Source organism: Anguilla anguilla, chromosome 4 (genome assembly GCF_013347855.1).
Source record: "Anguilla anguilla isolate fAngAng1 chromosome 4, fAngAng1.pri, whole genome shotgun sequence".
Taxonomy (NCBI): domain Eukaryota; kingdom Metazoa; phylum Chordata; class Actinopteri; order Anguilliformes; family Anguillidae; genus Anguilla; species Anguilla anguilla.
This window is the reverse complement of record NC_049204.1, coordinates 63647758-63674034: the sequence shown is the minus strand read 5'-3', so window position 1 is coordinate 63674034 and position 26277 is coordinate 63647758. Positions and strand designations below refer to the sequence as shown.

General features: G+C 44.4%; 1 protein-coding gene across 5 annotated transcripts in view; it reads left to right on the top strand.

The window, feature by feature from the left end:
• LOC118225626 (BTB/POZ domain-containing protein KCTD1) overlaps positions 1-25320 on the top strand; it is a 35424-nt gene extending 10104 nt beyond the window's left edge. For 3 of the 5 annotated variants that reach the window (XM_035414323.1, XM_035414322.1, XM_035414321.1), the window contains 4 exons: positions 17811-17989; positions 21926-22070; positions 22733-23038; positions 24430-25320. In XM_035414323.1, the coding sequence (XP_035270214.1) occupies positions 17811-17989; positions 21926-22070; positions 22733-23038; positions 24430-24588 (789 nt within the window). In that variant the 3' untranslated portion in view covers positions 24589-25320. Of the gene's footprint in view, positions 1-4130; positions 5730-12397; positions 13999-17810; positions 17990-21925; positions 22071-22732; positions 23039-24429 lie in introns of those variants that run through there. The other 2 variants (XM_035414319.1, XM_035414320.1) reach the window with 2 other exon arrangements.
• The last annotated feature ends 957 nt before the right edge of the window (positions 25321-26277 follow it).

The following is a 26277-nucleotide window of genomic DNA, read 5'->3' as shown; positions in this document are numbered from 1 at the left end:
ACCTTGGTGTTAATTTCCCCGGGTCGCTGAACCTCTGAGGAATAGCCAATTTTTCTTTTTTTTTTGTGTGACACAGCGCTTGTTCTTTGTATAAGTGTTTTTTTTCTGTTAAATAATTCTTTTTCCAGGACTTACTCCCTATCTCCGCAGATTAGTCAGGGAACAAAATTACCTGCATTCACAAAGGGCCCGGCCCGCCACGCTTTGGCATGTGCACAGCGCAGATCTCCTTTTTGAAGAGCGGCCATGTTATTTCCTCTGTTGGCCTGGAGGCCCCCTCGGCCTTGCGAATCATTATAAAATTAAATTTAAAACTATACATGCGCTCGTGCCTTCCGTTATCACTATTCGCACAAACCGCATACCAATCAGCCGTGGATCAGACGCCACGGTAAAGGTCTGCTCTCCGAGGACGGCTAATTGCTAATGGGGTATCCGGGTATGAAACCGACTCTGCTAACGAGAAATAAAAAAACAGAGGCTAATTATTTTATTTTATTTTATTATATTTATTTTTTCTTGTTATTTTCTCTTACAAGGCAGACTCGTCTACTGAAATGCCTGCGAGCTGAATTTTAAGAAACGAAAGCATCCTTTTTTCTTTTTTTTACCTCCGTCGCTTGCTCTCACTTAACAGTTTTGCATATTGAAATTGCACATCCCATTGTGCTGATCTGAGGCTAATATGCTGGTGTCTGCTGAGAGAATAATCATGTAAACTATCAGTGTTTTTCAAAAGGTTATTCAAATGTGGCCTTTGTGCTTTAACAAGTTGTCTCATTTTACATTTTAAAGATAGTTGTTGTTTGTATTAACTCAAAAGACTCAAAATCATGCTGTTTTTTTTTTTTTTGGGGGGGGGGGTATTTAAATAAATACTAATATAATTAGCATTGTTGCAGAAACTGACAAACGTATTTAACACTCACATTATCCAAAAATTTAACTGAATTGAATATTGCACATTATAAGAAGTTTCAAGAGTTCAGTCCAAAAACACCTGGCCAAAATCAAAATTTGTGTATAAGGTGGGAGATGTTGCAGAAAGAAAGAATTTGGGGTGTGCTGTGAAAGATGAAGTTGTATTGTTCACACCAGCTGTGACAGTTGTTTCTATAAACCTTATTCAATACAAAATCCTTTGCAAACCTACTCTCTGTATGGTTCATGTTTGCTTTCTTGTTAGACTCACTATTGCATTCCAGCAACATAACATTTCTGTCCTTGGTATAGTCACACAAACTTGGTTTAATACTTTTTTAATGGGGCTCTGTGAAATACTGCGTGAGGTTTGTTGTTTTCAAGCAAGTTCTGCTTTTTTGGATTTGGTTGTATGCACCATGAGAGCTGTCAATGTGTAGAAGATGTGGGATTTAAAACCCAATCCCCACTGTGTCTACATTGATTTCCAAGAATAACAGCCAGGAAAGTCTATCCTATCCATATGACTGCCAAATTAAACATAAGAACTGCATCTAGCTAAGATCGATTATTTTCATATATTAATTTTAATACGCTGTATCTTGGTCTGTAAGTAGCAGGGTTTTTAGAAAAAAGAAAAAAAAAATACCATGGGAAGAATGGAAATCAAATTCAATGCTTTTGGGAAAACTTTTCCTGTTTAAAAATTAAAAATAAAAAGCCCACCAGTGGCCTAGGATGTCATGTCCTATTGTTTTTTCTGAATATCAGATGAATCACGTGTCAGTTCTGTGGGTCTCTGAGATGTGCGAAAACTTAAAATGCAAAGAAGTACATTCACTGCTTTCCTGATTGTGCCAATCAATATAAACGTGTTTGTGGCTGTTCAGTGTTTAACAACAAGACTTCATTGGCTCTGTGTACTTGTACTTAGCAAAAACTAAAGTTGGGGATTGGTCATTAGTCATTTTTTGTCCTAGCATTTAGTTTCCTGTTAATGAGGGCGTACAGCCAGCTAAGCCGTATGCATGGACGTGAACTGCGCTACCCTCAAATAAGTCATTAGGCCTCTAGAGAGGGTCTTGGGGGCATTGGTGTGCCATGATAAAGAAAGCCTGTGGGAGAATGTGTTGTTCATATGAGGTCATGTATGCCCAGGGGGTATTTTTTTGTGGAGGTTAAAGGCAGACGAGTTGCATTTTTAATGTTAAAATAAACTTCATAAGATTCCTATAATTGCACACATCTGATTGGCCTTGATTTAGCAAACACTTTTTTTTTTTTTTCCAAAGCGGTTTTCAATTTAATTTAATTTTCATGTTAAGTTTGGGTATGAATATCGGGCCTGTACAGGACATGAAGTCCTAGCAGGGGTGTCATGCTCATTGAAACGGGGGGGATATGCACCCTCAGATTTGTTGGCCCTACTCTTGACCCACGACTGCTCCAGCCACCTCAACAACCATCGAAAATAATCATATAGTCATTAATATAGCTTGTAACCATGCATTCATTTGTATAATTTATAAGTATAATGTAGGCTACATTTTAAGTTCACACACATTGCAGTATGAACAAATGTTACAGTACAGAAATGTGTTGTGAGGCATTTCTCTTTAGCAATACTAAAGAAAAGAAAAACAATACATTTTAAAGCATTATTTATAAGGCTATTCATACTACTCCTACCACCACTGACAGCATTTTGTCCTTGTGTTTTTTTTTTTGTTTGTTTTTTTAAAGGATCATGTTTTTTTTCCTTTCGGTTTTTGAAGAAACGGTTGAAGCCTCCGACTCATCAGCCCCTGAGCTCATCCCTAAACACGAAACGCACAAGAAATCCCCTTGCGGAGAACTGTGATTGATTACAGAATTTTGATTGGTCAGCCTGAAAACAGGCTGTGTCACGGTGTGCGTCATGCGTACGGTACAACACTATTTACCAATGAGAATAAGCAATAATCACAATATATGTAACAAATGTAAAGAAAAGAATAGGCTTAGCAGCGCAGTTTTCTGTGTCTCCTGAATCTCCCGAAAGCTGATATAGGCCTACTTGTTCTTCCTCTGAAGTAAATTCTGAGGTAAATTTTTGGCAGTTGGCGAGCGCCTCTTATAGATCGCATCATAGCAACCAATAGAGAAAGCTTGGCAACCACGCAGGCAAGGCTGTCAAGTTGACAGTTGACGCTACCGTACGCATCAGTGGAACGTATCGCCGGAAGTGAATGGGGGGGGGGGGATATTTGTTTGGGGGATGGAATTTGTTGTGACAGCTGCTATCAGTTCAACCAATTTTCAGACGGTCTATGGATCAACCACACAAAGCCACTAGCGTGGTAGAGATGTGTGTCGTGAAGGGTTGTCTAAGGTCAACGGTGCAAGAAATCCACCGAGGATAAATGTGAGATCACGGCTCTCTGGCAGTTCCCTATTGGCAGTTATGTTCCGTCGATTCATATCGGCCTGTATTAAACTTTCACTTTCCTTGGGAACTTCTGGACACGATTTTTCAGTGTGCCAACAGAATTAACGACATGGATGTTCGAGTTTAGGCTATTTAAAAATCTTAGAGTTCTCACACGTCTGACTTGATCACTTGATGTATCGAACAGCTGAGACGTGGTTCGATGCTTCCTTAAACATAACTGAGATTTCAGGGATGATGACTGTGTCAGAATTTATCATAAACGTTACATTTTGAGAATAGACACAACCCTCCTGTGACACGTTTTATACATTGATTGAGAAAAAAAAAAATCCAAACTGGGCTATTGTCTGGACTGAAAATGTTAACTTGTCATACAGTAATAGCGGAATTATCTTATAAGGTCGGTGAAAACGAAATATCGGAATACCCATAAAGTTAACGGCGTTTGAAATGAATGCTGTAAAGTCTCAAATAAGTTTGGGTTGGTACTAGGGCTGTATGCAACTGCAATAATTATCAGGTGTATGTGAGTATGGATTTTAGGGTTTTAACGCTGTTGGAGATATTGACAATAAAATGTTATTGGAAAGTCTGTTACTTAGCAGGAACTAATCGGTCCAATATTTGGTAATGTAGACTGTTTCTGTGCGGAACCCAGGTTTATGAATACGCCTCCCTTTTCGTTTTTGGAGCGTACAGTCCCTGTACCTTTAAGAAGCCGTCTGCCTGTAGCTGAAGGTCACTAAATACAAAAGCTCTTAGCGCTGCGGTCCAATATAGCGCATGCGCCCTGCCCGGGGACTGACAGAGAGACTGCAATATGGCGAGAATGCCTGGCAGCGGAGATTGCTTCACCGACGCAGTGGGGACAGAAAATGAGCAAATGAGTAACCTGGAAAGAAGCGACGAGGAGGAGGATGAGATTCAGGAAATACAGATAACGGGTGATGAGGAGGGAGAATATGAAGATGATGAGGGGTTAGAGTGGGAGGCACAGTGCGTGGACCCCGAAAATGGTTCTGCTGTGGAGACGGAAGCGGTCCTTATGCGAAATAAGGACCAGTGCAGAGAGTTGGACTCGGTGACAGAGCCGTTTCACATCCCGGAGCTGGACTCGGAGCTGGAAGGCGAGCTGCATCGGTCAGACCGATCGAGGCTAAGTGAGAACACTCGTTTGGCCACCAGGTATGCGGTCAGAATCTTCCGGGAGTACCTGAGCGAAAAATCCCAAAGTCCTGACTTTGAAACTATGGACAAGGAGGCGCTGTGTAAGGTACTCAGGTCTTTCTATGCAGAGGCGCGTTCAAAGAGTGGGCAGCTGTACAGCAAGTCCTCTCTGATTAGTATTAGGAGCTCACTGAACAGGTACCTGAATGAACCGCCTTACTGCCGCACTCTGGATCTGACAAAAGATCCCGAACTGAGAAGCGCTAACCTGACGCTGGCAGCGGTGATCAGAAAGCTGGAAGAACAAGGTGCAGGTCCCGTCGTGCAAAAACAGGCAATTACCCGGGCTGACTTAAGGAAACTGTACACGTCCAGCGTGTTTAACACTAACACGCCTTTCGGTTTGCTCAATAAAGTGTGGTTCGAAACCTGCATGTATTTCTGCACCAGGGGACGGGAGAATCAACGAGAACTGGAGGAGGACTCGTTCGGAGTCGCGATTGACGAAGACGGGAGAAAGTTTATATACTTCAAAGCGCTGGGACCGTATCACAAATCCAGATCGGCGTCATGGAGCAAAAAAAGAACAGACACTGACGACGACAATTTGCCCCGCATGTACGAAACTGGCACGGAGTTCTGTCCTTACGCGAGCTTTGTGAAATACATTTCGAAACGGAATCCGCTTTGCAAGGCATTTTTTCAGAGACCACGGGATCATTGCAGTGAAAGTGACATGACCTGGTATGAAAACAAAGCGATAGGCAAGAACCTGCTGGGTACCAGGATGCAAATGCTGTCGAGGGCTGCCAAGCTGTCAAAGACTTACACTAACCACTGCATCGGTGCCGTCTCCATTGCGACTTTGAACAGTATCGCAGGCATTGGGTCAAAGTTAGCGCCTCTGTACGTTGCTCCGGAAACGGCCAATGGGACCCAGCATCATTTCCAACTGGTTGTCCCCTATGTGCACCCGATAGACAATGGCATAGAAATTAAAGCACAAAAAACGACAAAACGGCTGCGAACAATTTATCCTGCAGACGTTTCCGGACCGGCTTCCCCAAAAAAGCTTTGCGTGCGACCTGCGGAGCGCGGTGGCGACTCTCCCAGCCTGGTCGCTGTGAGAACTGACCCTCAGCCTGCGGCTCCACTCGAATCTAATGGGCAGACGGTGTCCCCATCGTCGGCTATTGTACAGCCAGAGCAGGTAAGGACGATTCACCGCTCATCGTAGGCTACCGCGTTAACGGAAGTTTTCAAAGTCTTACTGTCCTTGTAATAATGTTCTGTGGCGACCAAGGCTTTTTGAGCTGTGTTACGAAAGCGTCAAAGCACAATTACATCATTATTATTGTGTTGTCATTGTGTCATCACATAACTTGCATTAACTTTTTTCCCCCCGCGCCATCCTTTCTGTGAATTTTGTGTCAGTGCAAAGTAGTTTTGTTCCCTGCCAAATACTGACAGTGACCTTGAAATTAAATGCATTCGCTTTGGATGTAATGAGCTCATTTTTATTTTAAACTAGACCGTTTGAGCCACGAATTGGTGTCAGTTATTTTAAGAAGCTAGATTATGCATAAAGGTAAATGCAATTGTGCATTTGTTTTTGCATTTTTGTCACCTGACTTTTTAATATGTAAGTATCACTATAAGTGATGTTTGAATTTTGTTTTTGTTTTTTTCTTATGCAGTCCATTGTATGGCGTCGGGTGGAGGTTCTTTCATTTTTATAGCTTTTGCGAATATAGAATCCCGGAGGGGTTGTTGTGAAGGCCCACGTGCGCTTATGTGAAAACCAGCTTGTGTACACCGACTTCTTTTTGACGAACAGCCACTTTACAAAGTGTGCGAGTCTTGCTGTGAATGACTACATGCTGAGGACGAATATTTCAACTGCACTGCACCACTGCTGGGCTTCAAGAGAAAAGCCCAAAGGTAAAAAAAGGGGAGAGAGAGATGAAGGGAGGGGGAAAGGGGGGGGGGGGTTGGAGACAGAGAGAGAGAGAGCAGTAGAAAGTAATCTCTGTGCTGATGAAATAATGATAGAATTCTCAGGTGTAACCTCAAAATGCAAATTGTTTATATAACGAGACTCCGGAGCCCAAGGAGACCGATTTTAAAATGCGTTCTTATTTGCCTCGCGCAATGACAAAACGGCCTTGATCAGAATTGACTTCCCGTGCGGCTCTTTGGGGTTTGCCAGTGTCCCGAGACATGACACGAGGTATGTCTCTGCAGTCGGACTGGACATGCTCTCTGAAGAGCCTGGATCAGCTTCACTCAACCTTGTGGAGAGAAAAAAATAAATAAAAAAAGAAGGTAAATGCGTATTTTGTAAAGCTCACTGACAGTTGGCCGTGGAATGACTTCAGACCTGTCCGTTTCAAGTGATGGATTTGCAGTTTTCTGGGTTTCGGATCAACCTCACTGGAGTTCTTTTTTTTTTTTTCCGCTATCACCCAACATTGAAAGAATATTAAACAGTTATGGTCATGTGTGAATTTGGTCAGTTGTGGCACATTAAATGACAGTTAAAATATAATTGATTTATCCAGTAAACAAAATCAATGAATAAATAAATACATTAATTAATAACCCCTCCAAGGGACACTTACTCAATGGGAACTTGGTTACTTTAGACTGTCCATGTTTGTCTATGGATTCATGTGTCGTTTGCACTAGTCATGTACTCTATGTACGTAACATCATGAAATGGTTTTGTTCAATTTGTAAATTTTCTTTATCAATAAGCCGGTGCCTTTTAAAATGCTCAACATGATTACAGATAGGGTCCCAAATGATAATAAAGTGACCTTTTTAAAAAAGTGCTAAAATGAACCGACATCATTTCAGATAAAAATTGAATTGCTGAATCTGACAATCAGTGAAGTGCAGATTAAAAAAAAAAAAAGATTCAAGGGAATGATGTCTTCAAATAGTAATTGATCAATGGATCATCTTAAATTCCTGTTTGACATGCCTTTATTATATCCAAACAAACAAGGGAATAGGTAATGTTTAAAGAGATAATGTCTTTAGGAGACTGCGTGTAGTCCTACGAGACCCTGTATTAATATTGGCCAGCACACCATTTTGCTACTGAAAAGCAAAGGAAGGAGAATAATGGGATTTAGTAGCAGAGGTAACCATTATCCCATCTCAGGGGATGCGAGGGAGCATAAAAAACAAAAGGAGAGATGGATGGTGAAATAAAGGAGGGGTTAATCAGTGATAAGCAAGAACAATGAGGCGGACGCCTTTGAGGCTAAATGCTCCATGTTTATGGAGCTAATGGAACACGCTGAAAGTCTATTGCTCCTGTGGAACCTTTTTTGGGGATTCCTCTGGTATAGAGTGGCTTTGCACACCTGCATTTTCTTGACCTGGACCCAGAAATTCAAGAACTTAATGGTGGTACAATTAAATTGCATTGGTGCTGTGACAGCATTGCTATTTTCTTAATCATACAGTAGATAGCTATTAACTTCTGTATGAACAAAAGTATCAAAGACACTAACTGACCAAAAGTATCTGGACACCCCTTGATCTGGGGCTGTTTTTCATGGTTTGGGCTAGGCCCCTTAGTTCCACTGAAGACAATCTTAATGCAGTGACATTCTAGACAATTCTGTGCTTACAACTTTGTGGCAACAGTTTGGGAAAGGCCCTTTCCTGTCTCAGCATGACAGTGCCCCCAGGCACACAGCGAGGTCCATATAGAAATAGTTTTGTGTAGATTGGTGTGGAAGAACTAGACATGGCTTGCACAGAGCTATGACCTCAACCCCATCCAACACCTTTGGGATCAATTGGAAAGCCAACTGCGAGCCAGGCCTAATCTCCCAATCAGTGCCCAAACTCACTAATGCTCTTCTGGCTGAATGATAGCAAATCCCTACAGCAATGCTCCAACATCTAGTTCAAAGCCTTCCCAGAAGAGTAGAGGTTGTTATAGCAGTAAAGGGTGGACCAATTGCGTATTAATGTTCATAATTTTGGATGAGACGTTGGACGTCAGGTGTCCACATACATTTGACCATGTTGTGTGTGTTGCATATGCTTTCTGTATATGCATTAAAAAAACAGTTTGAAAACATATTTTATAGTTATTAAAAAACTAAATTGACTGTGCCAGCTTTGCGAACCTTGAGACTGTAGCTCCAAATTCAGTGGGGTATGAAGATAATTGCCCTGCAGGTAAATGAGATTAAGAGGGAATAGGCTGTGTCTGACATCCAGGTCAAGGTCTTAGAATATCACTTATGTTTTATGAAATTGAAATAAAGAAGGAAAAAAAACTTGGAAATGAGAACCTTTTCTTTTTTAGGCAAATGGCGCATAAAAAAATTTCCGGCACAATTTAGTGCCGATGTCTTCCTGTAAACGAAAAAAAAGGGGGGGGGGGGTTTGGGGCTGTGAGTTTTAGAAGTGATTGCGGACCAGGGTAGGAACACACGCTGCAATGGTGGAACACGTATACACACTTTGACCCCTTACTTTGACCTGGTACCCCGCCCGAGAGGGGAGGCAGTTGAATTCGGCAACACCACGTCAAATTGTTCTTTTTAAGTAAGTTGCACTTTTTTTTGGAATTGGTTATACACAACACTATGAGCACTGTCAATGTGTAGAATATATGGGATTTAAAGGCCAATTCCCACTGTGTCTACATTGATTTCCCAGAATAACATCCAGGGAAGTCTATCCTATCCATATGACTGCCAGATCAAACATAACTGCATCTAGCTGAGAGAGATCATTTTCATAGATTGATTTTACGATGCTACAGTGCGGCCCATAAGTAATTGGACAGTGGCACTTTTTTGTTGTTGTTTTTGGCTCTGTGCTCCAGCACACTGAATTTGATACGAAATGATGAATGTGAGGTTGAATTGCAGACTGTCAGCTTTAATTTGAGGGCATGTAGTATCCATATTGGTGATCTGTTTTGGAATTATAGCATCTTTCATACATGCTCACTCCATTTTAGGGTACCAAAAATAATTGCACAAATTAACATTATCTTAAAGTTGTCATGTTGAGTTCTTGGAGGCAAACACTTTGCATTTGATGACTGCTTGAAGACATCACCAGACACCGGATATCTTCCCTAGTGATGTTCTGCCCAACCTGTACTGTAGCCATCTTCAGTTTTTGTTTGTTTCTGAGCCCTTGTGACTTCAGTCTTGTCTTCAGCAAGCGAAACCTGTCAGCCTTATGATGGCCTGCTGTACTGGCATTGACACTTATTTGGTCCTCCTGTTGAGAGACAACTGCAACAGACTCCAAATGCAAATTCCACACCTACAATCAACTCCAGAACTTTTGTTGGCATTCTTGTGCATGAAGTAATGATGCAATGATACACCGCTGGCCAAGAAATACTTGAGCAGCCAATTGTCCCATTACTTTTGGTCCCCTCAAATGGGGGGAGGGGGAACTATGTATAAAAAGGCCTGTAATTCCTAAAGAGATTACCCAATATGGATAAAATACCCCCAAATTAGACCTGACATTCTGCACTTTAACCTCATATTCGTAGTTTCATTTCAAAAACAATGTGCTGAAGTACAGAGCCAGTGTCATTGTCCAAATACATGTGAACTGCTCTGTGTCTTGGTCTGCGAATGGCGGGTTTTTTTTAGCAAAAAAAAAGTGGATGGAAATCTAATTTAATGCTTTTGGGAGAATTTTTCCTGTTTTAATAATAAATAAACAAAATACCAATGGCCTAAGATGTCACGTTCCATAATTTCCTCTGAATATCTTTCAGACGAGTCACTTGTCAGTTCTGAGGGTCTCTGAGATGAGTGAAAAGCAGCATGCAGAGAAGTGCACTCCCAGCTTTGCTGATCATGGCAATCGATATAACCTTTGTGGCTATTGACAGAGTTTTACAAAAATGAGACTTCATTTGCTTTGTGTACTTGTACTTAGCCAAAACTCAGCTGAGGATTGGTCATTAGTCATTTTTTGTACTACCACTGAGTTCCCTGTTAATGTAAGCATGCGGCCAGCTAAGTTGTGTGCATGAACGTGAACTGCGCCACCCTCAGATAAGTCATTAGGCCTCTGGAGAGGGTCCTGGGGGCATTTGTGTGCCCCTTAACACACTCCATAAATAAATCAAGCCTGTGGGGGAATGTATTGTTAAATTGAGGTCATATGTGCTCAGGGGGGCATTTTGTGTTCAAGGCAAAAGCGAAGCATTTCTAATGTTAAAATAAACTTTCTATGATTGCACATGTATTATTGAAGTTGGTTTAGCTAACGATAGCTACCTATTTCTTGGACGGCAGTGTAGTATACTGGGTAAGGAACCTAAAAATCACAGGTTCGATTCCCGGGTAGGGCACTGCCATTGTACCCTTGAGCAAGGTACTTAACCCGCATTGCTTCAGTATATATCCAGCTGTATGAATGGATGCAATGTAAATGCTATGTGAAAGTTGTGTACTGTAAGTCGCTCTGGATAAGAGCATATGCTAAATGTAATGTCTTTTTCCCCCAAAAAGGCTTCCAATATTATTTCACTGTCCTGTTTAACTTTGGATGAATATTGGCATAACTTAAGTTAGAGAGTTTCAAACCCAGTTCCCTGAATAGTGTGGTACACTGCTGCCCCAGTATCATCATATCAGAGGAAACATTTCTAATGCAAACGGGACTGATCTCTTAACACGTGTTTCCCCTGAAAATGATGTGACCCTGTGCTTGATTCAGATTTTTAAAATAGTTTCCAAATATTGATTTTGTTCAACCACGTGGCCCACTATAGCTTTTTAGCAAAAAAATGTGTGTCGTGAGGGGTTGTCTAAGGTCAACGTTGCGTGATATCGACCGAGGATAAAAGTGAAATTACAACTCCTATACGCGATTTTGCAGCGCGCTCACGGTGTTAAATAAATAAATAAATAAATAAATAAATAAATAAATAAATAAAATATGCGCCGTTGTTTATTTATTTAGTTTTTTTTTTTTTGGGGGGGGGGGGGGGGGGGGGGGGGGCGGTGTGTAAGGGCACCGTCTATCATGGACGCAGAGTTCTGTGTTCTTGGCATAGGCGACAAGGGTGCCATACGAAGGTGAGGGGGGCAAAAAATTTAAATCTCACTTCGGCGGCCACCTGTCCCGTTCCCCGGTACCAATCGCCATCCCACCCCCCGCCATTTTACCCCTTTATTTCCCTCCACCCCCCTTTCTTTGGCGCTACTCCAGATGGATGGCGCCCTCGGCAGTCGTTTGTAGGTTATTGGCAAAGCCTAGAACCGGCCGTGGATAAAACGGTCTAGTAATGGTGCACGTTGCACATTGATGGGGTAGATCATTTTTACTGTTGGTAGAAATAACTTTCATATAAACCTACAAAAAAATGTATTGCTTTAAAGTAGTGGGCGCTATGACACATTACTTAATATGGTTGCTGAAGTTTATTCTTTTACTTTCATTGTGCGCACATTCCAAACTAGGTTGTAATGGCTGAAAATGTCAATCACGCAGTTACTGTGTGACAAGGCAGCTTATAAATTCGGTGAAAACGAAATATTAGAATACCCATAAAGTTAACGGTGTTTGAAATGAATGTTGTAAATTCTCAAATAAGTTTGGTTTGGTAGGCTACTAAGGACTGCATACCACTCTAATAATTAGCAGGTGAGGAGAGTAGCCTGTGGGTTTTGTTTTTATCGTTGCTGGAGTTATTGGCAATAAAACGTTATTGAAGAGTCCATCAATCGGTCCAGTATTGGGTACTGCAGACGGTGTCCTTGGTTTATTAAAGGCGCCCCCTTTTTGTTTTTGGAGCGTACGGTCTCTGTACCTTTAAGAAGCAGTCTGCCTGTAGCTGAAGGTCACTAAATACAAAAGCTCTTAGCGCTGCGGTCCAATATAGCGCATGCGCCCTGCCCGGGGACTGACAGAGAGACTGCAATATGGCGAGAATGCCTAGCAGCGGAGATTGCTTCACCGACGCAGAGGGGACGGAAAATGAACGAACGAGTAACCTGGAAAGAAGCGACTATGAGGAAGATGAGATTCAGGAAATACAGATAACGGGTGATGAGGAGTTTGAATATGAAAATGATGAGGGGTCGGAGTGGGAAGCTGAGTGTGTGGACCCCGAAAACTGTTCTGCCGTGGAGACGGAAGCGGTCCGCATGCGGAATACGGACCAGTGCAGTGTGGATTCTATTATCCCCGGGCTGCGGGACTCAGAACTGGAAGGCGATGTACATCGGTCAGACCGGTCAAGAGTGAGTGAAAACACTCGTTTAGCCACCAAGTACACGGTGAGAATCTTCCGGGAGTACCTAAACGAAAAATCCAAAAGTCCTGACTTTGAAACTATGGACAAGGAGACGCTGTGCGAGGTGCTGGGGTCTTTTTATGCAGAGGCGCGTTCAAAGAGTGGGCAGCTGTACAGCAAGTCCTCTCTGATTGGTATTAGGAGCGCTTTGAACAGACACCTGAATGAACCGCCTTACTGCCGCAACCTGGATCTGTCTAAAGATCCCGAGCTGAGAAGCGCGAACCTGACGCTGGCAGCGGTGATCAGAAAGCTGGAAGAACAAGGTGCATGTCCTGTCGTGCAAAAACAGGCAATCACCCGGGCTGACTTGAAGAAACTGTACACATCGAGCGTGTTTAACACTAACACGCCTTTCGGTTTGCTCAATAAAGTGTGGTTCGAAACCTGCATGTATTTCTGCACCAGGGGACGGGAGAATCAACGAGAACTGGAGGAGAGTTCGTTCGGACTCGGGATTGACGAAGACGGGAGAAAGTTTATATACTTAAAAGCGCTGGGACTGTATCACAAATCCAGATCGGCGTCATTGAGTAAAAAAAGAACAGACACTGACGACAATTTGCCCCGCATGTACGAAACTAGCACGGAGTTCTGCCCCTACGCGAGCTTTGTGAAATACATTTCGAAACGGAATCCGCATTGCAAAGCATTTTTTCAGAGACAACGGGACTATTGCAGTGAAAGTGACACGACCTGGTATGAAAACAAAGCAATAGGCAAGAACCTGCTGGGCACTAGGATGGAAATGTTATCAATAGCTGCGAAACTGTCAAAGACTTACACTAACCACTGCATCGGCGCCGTCTCCGTTGCGACTTTGAACAGTATCGTAGACATTGGGTCAAAGTTAGCGCCTCTGCACGTTGCTCCGGAAACGGCCGATGAGACCCAGAATCAGTTCCAACTGGTTGTCCCCTATTTGCACCCGATAGATGATGACGTGTTAGAAATTAAAGAACAAGAAACGACTAAGCGGCCGCGAACAACAGATCCTGTAGACGTTTCCGGACCGGCTTCCCCAAAAAAGCTTTGTGTGCGACCTGCGGAGCGCGGTGGTGACTCCCCCAGCCTGATCGCTGTGAGAACTGACCCTCAGTCTGTAGCTCCCCTCGAATCTAATGGGCAGACGGTGTCCCCTCCGCCCGCTACTGTACTGGCAGAGCAGGTAATGGCGATTTACCTCTCATCGAACTGCGTAAAGAAAAGTTTCCCCAAGTCGTCCCGTCCTCGTAAATACGTTCTCCAGCGGACTTTGTTACGAAGGTGGCAAAGCAAAATTGCATCCGTATCATTGTGTTGCGGCTGATTTTAGTCACATTTCCGCCGATGGATTACGTCTAGTCTATAAACTTTCCCCTGTGCCTGTGCATTTTTCATCAGTAGAAAGCAGCAGCATAGCCAGAAATATTCATTTAGCTGGGCCTGCATTATGGTGAGCCAGAACTACCTGTAGGCGTTCGCAGGTCGGTGTGGTGGTTTAGCAAAGATAAGAGTGAGCCAAGATACTATTTCAGTGGCCAAGCCCACATGTCCCTATACGAGGTCGGTGCGAAGTAGTTTTGTCCCCACCCCAGAAAAAATAAAGTATAAATGCTCGTCACTGGGGTGGTTCCCAATAGGTACATGAAATTGTGAAATTAAAAAGTGCTTATTAGTACCCAAATAAACACTATTGTACTTTCACGGTACATTTGAGAAGTTTGTTCCTTAAAGCACAAAAATGTACCTCCACTGATACCTTTTTTTCTGAGAGTGATGCCAAATATCGACATGACCTTGAAATTAAATGCAGCCTTAATTTAGGATTTTATTGACTCTATCATTTATAACATTAAATACACCTGTGGTCCCCCCCCCCCCTTCCAGTGAGAATATTTCTGCAAATTTCTTTACAGTAGAATGAATAGGAAATGGTTTGGGATTTGGCAATTCAATGCGAATACCTGAATTATGCGATAATCCGTTAGTCAATTAAGTGAATTATACTGTATTATCATTACCCTACATGGTTTTCACGCAAAGTCACCGCCTGAGTCCTGTTTTGAGCCAGGAAAACCCTGCTGCGTACATATGCATTTTTTTAAAAAGCAATTTGTAAAGATATTTTTTATAGTTATTAAAAACTAAATTGATTGTGCCAAGCTTTGTAATCCTTGAGACTGTAGCTCCAAATTCAGTGGGGTATGAAGATAATTGCCCTGCAGGTAAATGAGATTAAGAGGGAATAGGCTGTGTCTGACATCCAGGTCAAGGTCTTAGAATATCACTTATGTTTTATGAAATTGAAATATAAAAAATAAATAAAAGACTTTGAAATGATAGCCTTTTTTGGACAAATGATACATTTTTAAAAATTGATGCCGCAATTTAGAGAAGACCTCTGCAGTAAATTGTTTGAACCCATGCAGTGCTCTTTGTTAAAATATTATTGCTTCCCCCTCCCTAGTGGAAAGTTTCAAAATAAGCTTTTATGTTTTCTGCCATCCTAGGTGAGATTTTGTTTGCTTATTGTGATCAATAACTTTGTTTACTTTTCTGTTGAGTTCTGGTCCAGAAGATTTGGTGTTTTTTTTTTTTTTTGATTTTTTTTTTTTTTGGCAAGACTGCTTGATCAGATGAAGATGCATGACTGAATTATGAATTCATTTTCAAGCCATAATCAGTTTTTTAATTACAACTGAGGGAATATTTCTCTATGGTCGTTTACAAAGAATAGTCTAGTTCCACAATTCTAGCCCCAATTCTAAATTGTTGTGTGTGTCATAAAGGAGGTGCTATGGGAGTCTGATCTCAGCCAGCTCAGTCATTTCATTGCCTGGGGAGGAACCAGGATCAACAGGGGGAGCCCATCCACCTCTGGCCAGCTCAGGGTGTGGGGTCATGGAGGGTGATCAGTTCAGGACAGGGTCGTATGAAGAGGTGTATCATTTTCTTTTCTTTTTCTCCTGTTCCTGTTAGTTGCGTAGATGTCGAATCGCTTAATGCAGCCGCAATAATTACACTCGGGCTGGTCTCGAACTTCCTCTCGCCCATTCTCCCCTGATAGTGAGACCTTCACCTTTTTTTTCTCTCTCTCTGCTTAGAAAAAAAAAAATAGTGTGATAAAAATCGATCAGACTTTCCAGTTGTTTCTGTCAACCTGTCGGCATGGTTGTGTCCATTTTGAAAAGGTTCAGATGGGTCAGTGTTGCACCAAACTGCTTTCTCCTGTAAACCTGTTATTGGGATCGGGAGGGAGGGAGGGAGGGAGGGAGGGAGGGGGGTAGTCTTCTGTACTAACAAGACTTAAATGGTAATGTGCACTTCGGACTGCACTCTTTATGATTCCTTATGTGATTTTTGTAGACAATGAGTTGTGATTATTTTTATTTTTATTTCATTTATTTATTTCTTTTTTGACAGTAATTTTCAACCAATATCTTCTTTCATTTTTGACTGGTACGATTCTGCATCGGTACTGATGTTGAGCCATATTAAAGGTCTGTTCACATGAGCTCGTAGCCTCTATTCTAGCTGACCCCAGTGCACTATGTCCTTTACTTGGAGTAATGAATTTAAGCGGTTACGTTTCATACGTAGATGCGTACTAAGCGTCGTGATTTCAGCGCTTTCCAAAATGGATGAAAATTGGGAATGAATCGTGTAAAGGGCAAAACTTACATGTACTTACGTCGCTCGCATTTAACGGAAAATGTCATCAGTTGTACCGTCGGTCGAGGATAGGCCTGAATTTTTTTTTTAGGTCTTCATCAGTAGTTGCAAATCGTTTACCTCCAAGGATTTCCTCGCCGTAAAAGCAACGCCACTCTGGCACGACATACAAGACAGAATCAGAAATATAATCTGGTCCTGGTCGTTTTTTTGAGGAGTACTCCATGTTGTTCGTGCTTACGCAACAGCAAAGTCGCCATTGTGTCCTCGCTTCGCTGAGTAGGCCTATAGCAGACAGGCCCCCCCCGGACCCATTTCAGACCGCTCATCGTCCGCGTCCTAAATTTGGGTTGCCTGTCTGAGCGCGCTCCAGCGCTGTGTCGCGTGTCCCCGCGCCCCCCGAGCAGGCAGCCGCGACGTTCGCCGTCCCCGGAGGTCGCCGTCCGCCCCCCCCCCTCCGGCTCGGCGACCTCCTTTTTGTCCTCTCTCGGCCGCCATTTTGTCCTCGGCCCTGGTGAGCGCCGCCGGCCGACCGCCACCAGCGGCCCGATTCGAAACCGCGAGCGCCAACACTCACCCATTACTGACCGCCCCTTTAAGGGTTTAAGAGGGGGACTCCATCCAGCCCTCCTGCAAACAGAGGACATTTCTGGGGGGGGGAGGGGGGAAGAGGGAAGGTGGGGGGGGATGTGCTGCAGGTAGCTGATTGAGTAAACGTACCCCTCTTCCTGCCAGGCCAAAGCCAGTGATTTAGGTCCTATACGGTAGTGTTTATCTGTGGGGTCATTTCTCACACAGTACTGACGAATTTCATGAGCCTGTATGTTTCATAAGTGATGTTCATAATGCACTTTTTCGTGCTGTGTGCGTTATGCCAAAATGGGAAACGCATTGTCCTGCTTCAGTTTACTGAAATATCAGTCAGAATGCAGAGCTTAAGCTTCAGACAATAAGCTGCATGAGCAGTTGTAGGTTTTCTGTCATATATACCGTGTGCATTAAGTAGCCGAGGTTTGTAATGCACTGGGCAATGTGGTCACAAAGATTGTTGATGGTGTTATGAATATTTTCATTTTCAGTAAAGAGGTGGCATCTTCCTTTGAAGAAAGCAATTATCATTTGAGACTCTGACAACCCCCCGCCCCCCTGCCCCCACCCCCCACCCCTCAGGACCAACACAGAGTCAGAGATTAGATCGCTTAGACCTTCTCTCCTGCTTCATCTGCCACGGGTGGAGCGTTGAGTTGCGGCCTTAGTGCTTATTGCGTGGAACGCGACTGTTGCCTGTTGATCTGATTTTTTTTGCCGCTTTGTCCCCTTTGACAGGATAACCGAGCCAACATGTCCAGGCCCATGATAACCAGATCGCCAGTGTCTCCCCTGAGCAGCCAGGGCATCCCCACCCCTGCCCAGCTCACCAAGTGCAACGCGCCCGTGCACATCGACGTGGGAGGACACATGTACACCAGCAGCCTGGCCACGCTAACAAAGTACCCAGAGTCCAGGTAGGTGGCCACAGAAACGCCTGAACAGAAACACCCAGTGAGCGTCCAGGTAGGTGGCCACAGAAACACCTGGTGAGACTTCACGTAGGTGGCCACAGATACGCCTGAACAGAAACACCTGGTGAGAGTCCAGGTAGGTGGCCACAGAAACACATGGTGAGTGTCCAGGTAGGTGGCCACAGAAACGCCTGAACAGAAACACCTGGTGAGAGTCCAGGTAGGTGGCCACAGAAACACATGGTGAGACTCCAGGTAGGTGGCCACAGATACGCCTGAACAGAAACACCCAGTGAGCGTCCAGGTAGGTGGCCACAGATACGCCTGAACAGAAACACCTGTTGTGACTTCATTCTGAATGAACTCTTAGCATCCGGACAAAGGACACACATTAAGTAATGGGTCGTAACTCTCTCATGATCCACTGGTCTAGAAACAAAAATAATATTTTTAAACATTTAAGTACAGTTGTAAGCAGAATACAGTATTGCTGTGATGGTGTGTTGGGCTTAATTATTTATTTGCAGGAGCATTTAAAAAAGTTTTTAAAAATTTTTTTTAAGAACTGTTAATGACCTTCCACGCACTGCTTGGGGGAAAGAAAAAAAAATCAATTTATTGATGAACTACTGCGGTTTTGCTGGTCTCATGACCTTTATCATAACGTATGCATGAAGCAACGTGGGGAAGATCTTCATTCAATTTGTGTTAGATGTGCATGGCAAAGCTTCTGCAGACAGGGTCTCTCTCTTTCTCTTGCTCTCTTTCTCTCGCTCTCTCATTTGCTGTCTCTTTCTCGCTCGCCTGCTTGTTCTCTCTCTCTCTCCCTCTGTCTCTCTGGCTCTCTTACTCGCTTGTTCTCTCTCTTGCTTTCTTGCTCGTTTGGCCCCCCCCCTCCCCCCCGCATAATTCCGTCTCCTTTTCACCTGACCTTACCTAAATCTGTTGTTTCTCCCTAATCTGTAGGCATGTTGTTCTTCCTCAGCTGAGCCCTTTAGCCCTTTCTGGGGTCCTCTGACGCATCTCCCCACTTCCTGTCTGTTTCTCTGTGCCTGCTCCACGGCCCTCTCTGAACTATGTTTCTCTAGCTCCTCCTGATTCTTTGTGAGATGCAGGTGAAATGTTTCACTGTGGTAACCCTGTATAAAAACGCACGTCCTCGCACAGGATGTTGTGATTTTTATAGCATGTATCCCCGTTTCCTGGAGTTGAGGCGTTGCTGGCCTTCTGGGTGTACCCCGTGCAGAAACCCTGCTGGTCAGTGTGTTTTTTTTTTTTGTTTGTTGTGTTGTGTGTCGCTATGGCAACCAGGTAGAGCAGCAAGAGAACTGAGAAACACCTTTCTGCTTTTAATTGACTTTTAAAACTTTGAAGCGTTCTTGCTGACCGCTCGCATTAGCCTCTTTGTGATTGTGTCGTATTTTGTTGAACACCTTTCTTTAGTTCCCTCCTTGGCAGCCTCTTACATTTCCTTGTTCTTTGATGTCAAAACTCAAAATATCTCAATTTTCGCTTCTCCGGTGTTGAGCCACGCACCCGTTTCATCTGTTCTAGGGCCTGCAGTGCAGAGCCATCTGCTGAAAACCGGACGTACCTCTAGCCTTTGTGCCGACCTGGGGGGGGGGGGGGGGCACACGGGGGGTAGATTGCAATTGTGCCGTGGGGAGATGGGGGTTGCTTAGGGGGTAGATTGCAGGTGTGGAGGGGGTGGGAGGGTCAGGGTAATTTGTGATCACGGAACGGGGGGGGGTTGGGGGGATTGCAATCGCAAACCGCCTTAAAAAACATTTTAAGAAGAGAACCACTGCTGCCAAAAGAGCCCTTTTTGCTGTCTGAGGGCAGGGGGTCACATGCTTCAGCATATGGGGGTGTCAGTCTGCATGTGGCAGCTGCAGTGAATTTAGGATTCTGAGACATGTAGAGAGTGTAGATTTCAAGGATTATGTTGGAACACTGTTTATGCAGATTGTACAATCCTGTGGAAAAACAAATAGTGAGTGATATAATTTAGCCTGGCAAGCTATTGGCTGCAAGGCAGGTAGATTTGTGTGGATTTGCATATGTAACAAAAGCTTTGGAGAGAGAGATGTCCTGTCAGCAAGAAAGTGAATTTCATGACACAAAGAAGTGTGATCCTGAAAAAGAACAGTAGCTTACCTGTTCTTTTTTATTTTTATACCTAGACACTAAAGTGGATTTCCGCAGTAGTAAGTTCACATAAAGCCAGAGATATTAGTCGCGGAAGTCACAAAGTCGAGCGTCATCGACGTCATCAGGATAGGGACATGTTAAATGGTTTCCGCACTGGAGGTATTTCATTCACAAAATCGCAAAAAGCAGACTGTAAAACAAATTGCTCTCGTATCTTTTATTTAAAAAAAAAATTATTATTATTATTCTAACAGATGTCATAAAAGCAGTTAAAACTCTGAAGCTGCCATGCCATCTGGAAGCAACCATCTTAAGTCCAGGGGTGGCCTCAGGCCTGGCTGCAGGCAGGAGATTGGCCCCCAGCAGTCTTTACCAGATGGTATTGACCATTCTATTCGACTCATTCATCACATCCTATTCAAAATACAGTCAGCTCCATAGACAAATGCATATTTTCGCTTGATTTTGTCTCTGTACTCCACAATCAAACAGTTCACATGTGGTTTAATGGGTGGTTCTTTCAGAAAGTCAGATCTAAGTAAAGGATTTTGTAGAACGTACTGTACTTAGCATTTGGAATTTGGCTGGGGAACAGGCATTCACTTGTTGGCGTTGAGTGTTTTCTGTGTACAAGGCGAGCAATTAAACACTTTCCTTGGGTGGTATTTTCAAATATGTACCGACTTTTCCCATAAAGCTTTAATTTCATCTCGAGCTGTAACCAGACGTACGTGCTAAGTGGTTTTTCGGAAGTAAATCAGTGAAAATTTGACGAAGTAGAGCCCTAGGTGTTCATTAAGAGATGTTCTAAATATCAGTCTCTAAAACTACCCTCCTCCCCCCACCCCGACCACCACCCCATCCCACCAGGACTGGTATTATCAGGCCATGTCTGCAGTTCATCAGTTGGCAGATTAGTATACCAGACGTCCTGAACGACCCTAAACCCCCCTCTGTATTCATACTTTTATTTCTTTTTGCCCTCTTTTTTGTGTCATATTAAATGACAATTTTCAAAGCCAAATCATCAAGACACTCTGACTCCTTGACTCCTGAACTAATACACACACACACACACACACACACTCTGAATGAATGGGTCATTACATTTATTTATTTTTTTCTGCCCAGCTCCTTCAGTGTTTGTTTTGGTTTTTTTTGTCTGTGTGAGCCCCCGTAAAACTGTAGGCCAAAGCAAACTTTTTAGTCCAGGCCTTTTGAGGCCCCCCCCCCCCACGCCTTGAGGCCCTGGGTAGTCAGTTCCACTGCCCCCACCCCCGCTGTGATGCCCCTGATCTACAGTATGAAAGGGGCAAAAGCAAGGCTGGGCTGGTCAATTATAATGCAATGCTGTTTAAGCACCGGCTTCCTTGTACCAAAAACAAAATGCACCAATCAGGTGGCAGGTAACTACAGTGGTCATTGTTACCTCTATATGCATGTCTGCTCATTTTGCCATTTTAAGCAATAATTAATTTTGTCGCCTAGTTTGTGTTAATGCTCAGAGTAGGTATACGTATCACTGAGGAGAAAGAGGTGTTTTATGAAAATGATTCCACAAGGAAGAGTTATCAGTCTGACTTTTAAAAAATGAATAAATAATATATATGAACCACTGTCTTCTAAACTGGAAGTACAATATCATGAAGGACCAGAATTATACCTATGAGTGGCAGCCTTGTTTTTTACCTCTTTCTCTCTCTTCCTCGCTCCCTCTTCCTCTCTCTCCCTCTCCCCCCCCCTCTCTCTCTCTCTCTCTCTCTCTCTCTCTCTCCCCCCCCCCTGCAGAATCGGCCGGCTCTTTGATGGCACGGAGCCCATCGTTCTGGACAGCCTCAAACAGCACTACTTCATCGACAGGGACGGCCACATGTTCCGGTACATTCTCAACTTCCTCAGGACCTCCAAGCTCCTCATTCCCGACGACTTCAAGGTAGGCTCTCTCGCCCCCTGTCCCAGGCAAGCATCACATGCGTCTCTCCTCTGTACCCGCAAACCTGTCCGAATCCAGCACGTCCCTGTTAACCGTCCTATTAATATCTCCCTTTAGCGACAGGTACTGGAGTAGTGTTAAAGCAAAGCTGCTTTTGGGTCTTTTTTTTTTAGCACTTAGTCTTTTCAGCTTTTTTATTTATTTATTTTTTCAATTTTTTTTTTTTTTTAGAAGGAATCTAATCGTGTGCAAAAGTAAAAGTTTCATTCTGCTAAGTACTGCAAGTAAGCTCTCCAGAAGATGATTTCAAACCCAATTCGTGGTCAAACGCTGGTCTTCTTCCTGTGATTGCAAATGAGCAGTTCTGAGCGCGAATGCGGATGGCTAACGGTAGCGTGTTTGCGTGGGGAGTGAATGCGGATGGCTAACGGTAGCGTGTTTTCATGGGGAGTGAATGCGGATGGCTAACGGTAGCGTGTTTTCGCGGAGAGCGAATGCGGATGGCTAACGGTAGCGTGTTTGCGTGGGGAGTGAATGCGGATGGCTAACGGTAGCGTGTTTTCATGGGGAGCGAATGCGGATGGCTAACGGTAGCGTGTTTTCGCGGTGAGTGAATGTGGATGGCTAACGGTAGCGTGTGTTTTTCGCGGCCCCCCCCGCAGGACTACAGCCTGCTGTACGAGGAGGCGCGGTACTTCCAGCTGCAGCCCATGCAGGCGGAGCTGGAGCGCTGGCGGCAGGAGCGGGAGGCGGGCCGGGCCTCGCGGCCGTGCGAGTGCCTGGTGGTGCGCGTGGCGCCCGACCTGGGCGAGCGCATCACGCTCAGCGGCGACAAGGCCCTCATCGAGGACGTCTTCCCCGAGATCGGCGACGTCATGTGCAACTCGGTCAACGCCGGCTGGAACCACGACTCCACCCACGTCATCCGCTTCCCGCTCAACGGCTACTGCCACCTCAACTCCGTCCAGGTGAGGCCCCCCCGACCCCCACCCTGCCACCAGCGCCCCCCCCCCCCCCGAGACAACTCGACCTTCGCTTTACTTTCGCTTGCCTGTTTACGTTGTCTTGGTGACAAGTTCTGGTGTCTTTTCTTCTCCACCCCCCCCCCCCCCACCCCCCCCCCCCCCCCCCCCCCCCTCCCTCCCCCTCCCACTCTGACCCATCTGCACACCGCCAGGCCCCGATTCTCGCACCTTCAGAAACCCGCTTTCTGGAGAAGGGGGCGTGAGCTCCGCAGTCCAATACCCTTCTCCTCCAACCCCCCCCCCTCCGCCGCCCTTCCTCCCCGACCGCGGCCCGGTCTTGAAAGAGCACGCTAGGACAGGCTGTCCGTAGGCAGGGCATAATCCTGTTTGGTTATTAAAACATATCGCCACTGGGTCCTGTAGCCCGCGCTAATGGCGGGTAGACGGAAATTGCCGGCAGTACGGGACCTTTGTAGTTTGGCGTGCAGTCCAGCCCCGAGCGGCGAAGACTGCTGAGCTCGGGTGCTGCCAAGCGGCTGAATAAATAAATAAATAAATAAATAAATAAACACAATCCCAGCGCCCCCCTGAGGGCAGCCTAATGGAATGTGATCTCGCAGCCTTCTGGAGAGAGAGTGTCTGCCGCGCCAAAGGAACCGGCCCGTGTGACCGCGGCGAGAATATACGGCTCGCTCAGTTTTTATTGGGCAGCCGCGATGGAAGGCCGTTGAATTGCAAATGAAATGTTTACCCGTTTTTCTCCCCGCCCTCTCTTTCTCCCTCTCTCTCTCTCACTCTCTCCCTCTCCCTCCCTCTCTCTGTCGTGCTCTGTTTCTCTCTCTTTGACTCTCTCTCTCGCGCGCGCGCTGTTTCTCTCTCACTCTCTCCATTTCTCCATCACTAATCTAAAGTATTTTAATGGCTCCTGTCCTTGAAATGAAGGGTCAAACAGCGCAGTGCCTGGCGATTCTTAAGTTACAAGGCCTGGTGCCTGAAGAGAAAATTAATGCATCATTTTCCTTGAAGGGGGGCGTGATGGGGGGGGGGTGGTGGCTGACTCATCTGGTTGTGTATGTGTGTATCATCCATCGCCTGTGGTAGAAGGCTCCCTGGCACTCAACTCATGGGCCCTCAAGGTCCAAGAACTGCTGGTTTTCCACCCTCCCTTTACCTGGGAGTCAGGTGTGAATACAGTCTGGCCAATCAGTAGCACTAATTGTTCAGTTAATTACCTGGGGGAAAAGAGAACCAGGGCTGGATTTGGATTCAAGGTCCAGATTTGAGCGTCCATGCTCTACGTGTTTCTGTTTCCGTGGGAACTGCGGTCACATGGCACGGAAGGGGGGCGGGGCCTGACGGCGGTTTTTATCGCGGTCCTCCTCTGTCCTCGGCAGGTCCTGGAGAGGCTGCAGCAGCGCGGGTTCGAGATCGTGGGCTCCTGCGGGGGGGGCGTGGACTCCTCGCAGTTCAGCGAGTACGTCCTGAGGAGGGAGATCCGGAGGGGGCAGCGGGGGCCCTCGGTCATCCGGATAAAACAGGAGCCGCTGGATTAAGGTGGGGGGGTCGGCGGGGGGGGGGGGGGGTGGGGTCTCGGTTGGGCCTCAGCCCTTTTGAACGGCGGACATTTTGAAACAGTGGCCAGTAATCGACACCCACGGACTCCTACGCTTTATTTTCTTTTCTTTTTTTATTGCGTTGACTTTGAATCTTGAGAACCACTGAGGGGAAGAGGAAGAAGAAACAAATGACAAAAAAAAAAACTTCATGTGAATTTCTATTTGAAAGACTGCACAGAACATCTTTTGAAATCATCTTTGAACCTTCTGGAGTTTTAATGATGGACAGTTGCCAAGTCCCGCCCGTCCACATGGGAAGAAGTTTGTTTTAAAACTTTGAGACTGCATTTGATTGAAATGTCCTTGTAACGCACATTTATCCAGGTGTGTTACAGAGGATGAGCACCTCTTTCTTAACCAGTTCATACGAAAACAGGTCAAACCTATGCTTTCTCTGTTTCTGACTGCATTATATCAATAAGAGAATAAGCTAATCAGTGGGGGAAAAAACTCTGAGAACATGTTGGTATTTTCATTTACTTAAAATCCTTTTTCTAAGGTTCTAAGGTACAATATGTCTGACGATGTTTCCGTTTAATAAATGTACACAGTTGTTATCATAACTGGTTTAAAACAATTTTATCTCACAGCAACAGCAAAAAAAAAAAGATGTAAAAATTTAAACGTTAAAAATAGAATGCATTTTTTTGTAATGGAAATCTACCGTGTGTAGATCTATGCTATGAAGGTCCATGTCAATATAGCTGTAAGTAAATTTTCTTTTGTATGTGAGGGTGCATTGTGCTCAAAAAATTGCAGTTTTACAGAGAGCACCAAGACCCCCCCTTTGTCTGGGAACTCTAACCCAGCCTAAACTAAATAGACTGAAATGACTGGGAATAGCAATCCGTTTATAATCTGCCATTTACTGACAGTCCACAAACGAAAATAATAATGTGTATCTATGTAATATGTGTTTTTTTTTTTAAACCATTAAAAAAAAAAAACATTTTGCCATTTTGGGCAAAAATATCTACTACGATTGCATTGATGAATTACACAGCTTGTCAGACGGCTAGCAGAACTTTTTTTATTGATTAAGATCTGTAATAATTAAGAAAAGGGATTTGACAGGATGACTGACTGTACTTCTGTCATTTTTCATTGATATTTGTGACAGTACATATTAACTAACTGGAAAAACATCCTGTGTTATCATTGGACGTCCAGTTGACTCAAGTCCTGATGAACAAGCTCACTAAAAAAATAAAGTCACAAGGAATGTAATAAAGTATGTTAATAAATGTTTAACAAAAAGTGGAAGTGATCTTTAACTGGAGTTGTTTGCGTATTTTGCACGCTGGATATGCCGCAGTTCTGCAGTTCTTGCGTTACTGAAAAATCCGAAACGTTGACAGTTTGGGCCAAAGTTAATAAAAACGTTTTCATGGATAGTCTGGGGAGAAAACTGGTTCGAGCCGATTCATGGTAAGTTGCTAACGCACTGCATCCTTGTATGGATTGTCCCAAAGCCATCGATACCTATCACAATGAAAGATTTAAAAATCACAAGAGCTTAAACGCAATAAATAAGTTACAAGATTATGTTTTTATGCGTATAGTTATAGAATAGTTGTTGATCACCTGCTCCCAGTCACTATTGTGTCATTTAGCACTACGCCTGTC